Source organism: Bison bison, unplaced genomic scaffold (genome assembly GCF_000754665.1).
Source record: "Bison bison bison isolate TAMUID 2011002044 unplaced genomic scaffold, Bison_UMD1.0 scf7180017864295, whole genome shotgun sequence".
NCBI lineage: Eukaryota > Metazoa > Chordata > Mammalia > Artiodactyla > Bovidae > Bison > Bison bison.
In genome coordinates, this window is record NW_011494867.1 from 4,034,082 (window position 1) to 4,040,952 (window position 6,871).

At 47.9% G+C, this 6,871-nt stretch overlaps 1 protein-coding gene across 1 annotated transcript in view; it reads right to left on the reverse strand.

Annotated features, from left to right (window-relative positions):
• ADAMTS18 (ADAM metallopeptidase with thrombospondin type 1 motif, 18) overlaps nt 1-3,251 on the reverse strand; it is a 149,824-nt gene extending 146,573 nt beyond the window's left edge. The window contains exons 1-2 of the mRNA XM_010850857.1: nt 3,191-3,251; nt 178-479 (exon numbers count right to left, since the gene is read on the reverse strand). Of these exons, the coding sequence (XP_010849159.1) occupies nt 178-479; nt 3,191-3,251 (363 nt within the window). The remainder of the gene's footprint in view (nt 1-177; nt 480-3,190) is intronic.
• Between the last annotated feature and the right edge of the window lie 3,620 nt (nt 3,252-6,871).

The following is a 6,871-nucleotide window of genomic DNA, read 5'->3' on the forward strand; positions in this document are numbered from 1 at the left end:
GGGCCGTTCAGGTGAGGGGCGCCACTCCTCCAGCTGCCTGTGCAGACGTTACTTTTGCAAGTCTCCTGGCTAGACAGCCTAGGTACGGAGCGTTCTCAGAGCCTCCAAAGGGCCAGGGACTCTCCCCTGCTTCAACTCGCTTCCCGCGGGCCCTCTCCTTGCACAGGTGAGACTTACTAACCCCTTGATGGGGACGAGGAACTGCCCGGCTAGGTGCACAATGGCCTCGCTCACCCAACGAGTAGTCCCGGTAACTCGCACATCTCCGGCGGCCTGGGGGGCTGCAAGCAAGAGCGTGTGAAAACCCAGGCTGGCCGGAGGTGGCCTCGCCTCTACCAGTGACCGCGTTTCCAGCTCCTCAACCTGGCCCCGGACCCCACAGCCTACGAAGTGAGCCGCCGCCTTCACCATGGACGTGAAGCCCGTCTGCGCTGTGCCTGTCGCGTACTCACCACACTTATCTGATCTTTTGATCCCCACTGTTGGCAGGGATAACAAAATATATCCTCCTCACAGGCTAATGGAAAAGACCCTCAAAGGGTAACTCAACCATCCGAGAACAAAAATGACCACAGAGACCCTACAGGAAAAGAATGGGCCCCTCAATTAGAAAGACTAGCAGAATCTAATGTAGTTAGGGGATGGAAGAGAGCTCAAACTGTGTATGTGACTGTAAGATGTCTGTGTGGAGCTGACATTTCAAGTAAGAACAAAGATCAGTTTTATAAAGAAAGAGACGAGTGCTGTCTTGTGTGTCAGCTTAAGAGAAGGTCCCCAAGTAGGAAATGTACCTGCCATGGCTTGCCAGGTGGCGCTAGTGGTAAAGAACTCGCCTGCCAATGCTGGAGACATAAGAGACCAGGGTTCCATCCCGGGGTCCGGAAGAACCCCTGGAGGCAGAAATGGCAACCCACTCCAGTATTCTTGCCTGGAGAAGCCCCACGGACAGAGGAGACTGGTGTCCTACAGTCCATGGCGTTGCAAAGACTCAGCACGGCAGCAACTTAGCACATAGCACCTGCCTTGATGGGAGGCTTACAGGCCAGATGCAGGAACAGTAGACTGTCAGATCAATAGAATCTTGTTGGCCTGGGGGTGGCGGGGTGATGCACAGAGGAAACTTAGATTTAAGAGCAGTGTGTGTGTATCTCTGTGTGTGTGTTTTCGGAGTCCTGAAATGCGTCAGTAAAAATCAACCTGGGGCTAGAAAAGCGGAGAAAGTGATACACCTTCTGCAGGGGGTGGGGTGGGGACACTTTGGAAAAGGTTTCCCACCTTTCTCACTTTCCCGCCTTCCCACCTTCCCACCACTGACTGGCTCAGTGGTTTAAAAAAAAAAAAAAATCCACCTGCCAATGCAGGAGACACAGGTTCGATGCCTGGGTTGGAAAGATCTCCCAGAGGAGGAAATGGCAACCCATTCCAGTATTCTTGCCTGGGAAATCCCATGGACAGAGGAGCCTGGCGGCATACAGTCCATGGGGTTGCAAAGAATCAAACATGACTGAGCACAGTGAGACAAATCCAGGTTAAACAAATCACTTGTGTTTCACAACAATCTGTTAAAGATCTTGTGGCCTACATTTTATAATCTGCAAAACAGGAGTAAACATTAATACAGCCAAAGGGTCTCCCAAGGATTCAGTTCAGTTCAGTCCAGTGGCTCAGTCGTATCCAACTCTTTGCGACCCCATGGACTGCAGGACGCCAGGCTTCCCTGTCCATCACCAACTCCTGGAGCTTGCTCAGACTCATGTCCATCGAGTCAGTGATGCCACCCAACCATCTCATCCTCTGCCGTCCCCTTCTCCTCCTGCCTTCAATCTTTCCCAGCATCAGGGGTCTTTTCCAGTGAGTCAGATCTTCACATCAGGTGGCCAAAGTGTGGCTGCACTGGGTGGCCAATGCCAAGGATTAAGTGAATGTTTTTTCCTGAGCCCTTTCTAAGTGAGCTTTAAAAATATGATTAGGGAATTCCCTGGCTGTTCAGTGGTTATGGCAACCCACTCCATTAGTCTTGCCTGGAGAATTCCATGGACAGAGGAGCTTGGCAAGCTACAGTCCATGAACTCGCAAAGTGTCGAACATGACTGAATGACTACACTTTCACTTTCTTTCGTTTCCAGTGATTAAGACTCCACGCTACCCAATCTAAATGTCCATGGACAGAGGAATGGATAAAGAGGATGTGACACATATACTATGGAATATTACTCAGCCATTTAAAAGAAGGAAATAATACCATTTGGAGCAAAATGGGTGGACCCAGAGAGTGTTATACTGAGTGCAGTTAAGTCAGACCGAGAAGGAGAAATAGTGTATGACATCCCTTATGTGTGGAATCTAAAAAGAAATGACATAAATGAACTTACCTACCAAACAGAAACAAACTTCAAGAATGAGCTTATGGTTGCTGGGCGAAGGACGGGAGGAAGGGATAGTTAGGGAGCTTGGGATGGACATGTACACAATGTTATATTTAAAATGGATAACCAACAAGGTCCTCCTGTATCGCACACGGAACTGTGCTCAGTGTTATGTGACATCCTGGATGAGAGGGGAATTTGGGGGAGAATGGATACATGTGTGGCTGAGTCCCTTTGCTCTTCACCTAGCACAACGTTGTTTGTTAATCAACTATACCCCAATACAAAATAGAAAGTTAAAAAAAAAAACTCTGTGCTTTCACTGCAGGGGGTGCATCTTTGATCCCTGCTCAGGAAACGAACATCCTACAGCCTGTGCAGCACAACTAAAAAAATAAAAATAACAGTTAAAACAAAATAGATGATACTCTGTATTCCTGTTACTTCATCCATCCTATGTCAAACTGGAACATGCATGAAATCACCCCTGATGTTGGCTGGAAATGGAGATGCCTGGGGCACCGGCCATGGACATTCTGATTGGGTAGACTTGGCCTTGGGCCCACATATGTATTTGCAGCCAGCAGGTGCATGTGATTCTGACAGAGGTGACTTCAGTGCTTCTAAAAGTTGGAGGGGTGTGTGGCTTGTCCACACTCGGCCCAATAAAACCGTGTCCCTCACCAGCATTTCTCCAGTGAGACATCTTTGTGCGAAGTCATACACACCCCCTTTGGTCTTGCTTCTTTGCAGCCAAGAATATAAGTTCTTTTCCATGGTCAGGGCTTGAGTCTCAGAGAACACTTTTTACCTGTGCTTCTCACCCGTAGAACCTTTGACCCTGGGGGCTGGATAATCTTCTGGGGTGGGGGCTGTCCCACACATTGTAGGACACTGAGCAGCACCTGTGGCCTCTACTCACTGGATACCAGTAGCACTCCCACACTTACGACAAAGTGTCTGTGCGTTTGCAGAAGACCGGGTCCACTTTCTTCTGCAGGGCCAATACACAGACTGCAAAGCCACCACTTCTGGGATGATTTTCCATGTTCTAGGAACTGGCCCTGCAATATGTATAAATTGCCTCTAGATGGTGACAGAGAGTCAGAAGCGCATGGTCCTTTAGGTTCTGAATAGCAAAGGAGCATTTAACTTCTATGCAGAGTACATCATGGGAAATGCTGGGCTGGATGAAGCTCAAGCTGCAATCAAGATTGCTGGGAGAAATATCAATAACCTCAGATATGCAGATGACTCCACCCTTATGGCAGAAAGTGAAGGGGAACTAAAGAACCTCTTGATGAAGGTGAAAGAGAAGAGTGAAAAAGCTGGCTTAGAACCCAATATTCTAAAAACTAAGATCCTGGCATCCAGTCCCATAACTTCATGGCAAATAGATGGGAAAAAATGGAAACAGTGAGTGACTTTATTTTCTTGGGCTCCAAAATCACTTAGACAATGATTGCAGCTATGAAATTAAAAGACACTTGCTTCTTAGAAGAAAAGCTATGACCAACCTAGACAGCATATTAAAAAGGAAAGACATCACTTTGCCAACAAAGGTCCATCTAGTCAAAGCTATGGTTTTTCCAGTAGTGATGTGTGGATGTGAGAGTTGGACCATAAAGAAGGCTGAGTGTCAAAGAATTGATGCTTTTGAACTCTGGTGCTGGAGAAGACTCTTGAGAGTCCCTTGGGCTGCAAGGAGATCTAACCAGGCCATCCTAAAGGAAATCAACCCTGAATATTCCTTGGAAGGACTGATGCTGAAGCTCCAATACTTTGGCCACCTGATGCGAAGAGCCGACTCATTGAAAAAGACCCTGATGCTGGGAAAGATTGAGGGCAGGAGGAGAAGGGTCGACAGAGGATGAGATGGTTGGATGGCATCATTGGCATCATTGGACATGAGTTTAAGCAAGGTCTGGGAGCTACTGAAGGACAGGGAAGCCTGGTGTGTTGTAGTCCATGGGGTCACAAGGAGTCGGACACCACCGAGTGATTGAAAAACAACAATCAGCTTCTGAAATATTCAGATTTATCTGAATTGACTTTAAAACTATAAGAGACCATAAAGAGTGTCTAAAGTTCATACTAATCCATCTCAGTCCATCTGAGCTGTTGTAACAGAATACCACGGCCGCAGTGGCTTAGAAACAACAGAATGTATTTCTTACAGTTCTGGAGTTTAGGGAGTTCAAGATTAAGGTTCCAGCAGGTTTGTTTGCTGTCTGGTGAGATCCTGCTTCATAGACTGCCATTGTTTTGCTGTGTCCTCATGTGGTTGCAGGGGCCAGGGAGCTCTCTGCAGTCTCTTTTCTAAGGGCACTAATCCCTTTCATGGGGGCTCAGCCCTCAAGACCCAGCCAGCTCCCAAAGTTCTCACTTCCCAGTGCCTTCACGTTGGGTATTAGATTTCACTATGTGAGTGTGGGGCAGGGGCACAAACGTTGCAGAAACCAGTGGGGAAAAGAGAAAGTAATTGCTGTCTTGGTGTATTCTGTCAAACTAAGCCCAGAGCCATGCACATAGCTGGCATTCAGTAAATATTTGTAAGAAGGAGGGAAAGACATGGCAGGGAAGTGGACGTGAAGAGGCACACCTAAGAACATTCCCCCCCGCCTTCCATCCTTTAAAATCAACAGCACACTTCTAGGCATTGATTTCTCATCTTTTTACACGGACATCAGTTTAACCTTTTTTCTCCAAGATAATATGCTTCAAGTCAAGTACCTCCTTCTGGCCAGAGCAAGAAATAAACAGTGATCCCTGTTGGTGATTCACTTTTCCCTTGGTCTCTGCTGTAGGAGGAGGCAAGGGTCTCCCCCACAGAAAGAAAGAAACATTTAGTCTCCAGCACCCCGGCCCCCATCAACTGACTTCCAAGGAGGAACGCTGTCTCTCCTCCGGAGTTTTACAGCTGCCCTGAATGGCCTGTCAGGTTTTACTGAACAGATTTCTGACAGTTTCCTGTAGAAAGTAAGATGTCCAAAGCCATGTGTCCAAACCTAGAGCAGGAAAAACGAGAAACAGAGGACAGGACTTGACTTATTCCAACACAGTAGCCAAAAAGAAAAATAAAGAGGTGGACGTGGGTTTCAAGCCTTGAGCCTGAGAGGCAAGGGGGCGTCCTTCTGGCCAGTGTCTCGGAAAACCAGGTACAGTTAACCACACTGCCCTCAGAGCGGGGAGACGGGGAGAAGCCCAGAAAGATGGGCTTCCCTGGGGGCTCAGACAGTAAAGAATCCACCTGGGTTCAATCCCTGGGTTGGGAAGATCCCCTGGAGAAGGGAATCCCTACTCCAGTATGCTTGCCTGAGAAATCCATGGACAGAAGAATCTGGTGAGCTACGGTCTATGGGGTTGCAAACAGCTGGACATGACTGAGCAGCTAACACACACATCCAGATAGGTAATGTGTTTCCTTTACTGTACGAAATAAAAAGTGAAATTCGAACAAACGACATGCATAGGCTGATTTTTGTTGGCAACAGGAGATTATCCACAAGCACAATTTAGAAATTACCAACTGCTCCCTCAGCTCGAATTATGTTCAGTCTTTCATGGCGCTTTCCTGGGACATGGGCACTGATTTCTTCTCTTTGCCATGTATGCCTGTCCCTCTGATGAGGGTTCTTCTATTCATCTCAGCTTCCCTTGCTCTGCCTACACCAGTTGCTCCCCAGCTCTATTTTCAGCCTTTTCCCAAGCCCTACAATTAAAAGTAGCTTGTCTGCCCCAGGCTGAAGAGGCATCGTTTCAACTAGACTCCCTGTTCCCACAGGCGAACTCGAGGCCAAGTTCTGCACTCTCTGCGCAGCGAAGGGTGGAACATGTACTTTGCAAAAGCTCTGGAAAAGCTCAGGCTGCATGAGAAAGGGAAATGACTTTGGTCAACATGAAGTATTCGCTCCCGTCCGCCATCAGATCTCATCACACGCAGGCTTAGACACCTGCCCCCGTGACTCCCGAACTCACGTCTTTAACACCAGCCCATCTGCCCGAAGCCTGGGACGGCCAAGACGGGAAACGACCCCTGCTAATCAGAATCATCTGGGCAGCTGTTAGAACTGACATTCCCGGGCATCGCCATGCATATTCCAATTACGCGGGTCTGGGACGCGGCCCAGACGTCTGTCGTTGAACTAACACCTGGGTGTTTCTGATGTAACTAAATAGATTACAAGCCCGTAGCTGCGGCCCACTGTACTTACACCTCCATGTGAATGCCAGTGCCGCTGCCTAGCCGACAGCACTGAAAGCTTCTGGAATGCCTGTGACTCATTTCTTATTCACGGAGGAAGTAAAGAATAACAGAGAGAATCAAGGATGGGCTTGAGATTGGATCCTTGATGGAGTGATGAGCCAGAAGGATTTGCTGTTTGATTTGATTTTTGAATTTTGGAGACAGTGCTTTGCTTTCTAAACATCTCTATCTCTTTTCTTCTGGTTTAATCCATGATTTGTTGTTCAGTGGCTGAGTCATGCCTGACACTTTTGCGACT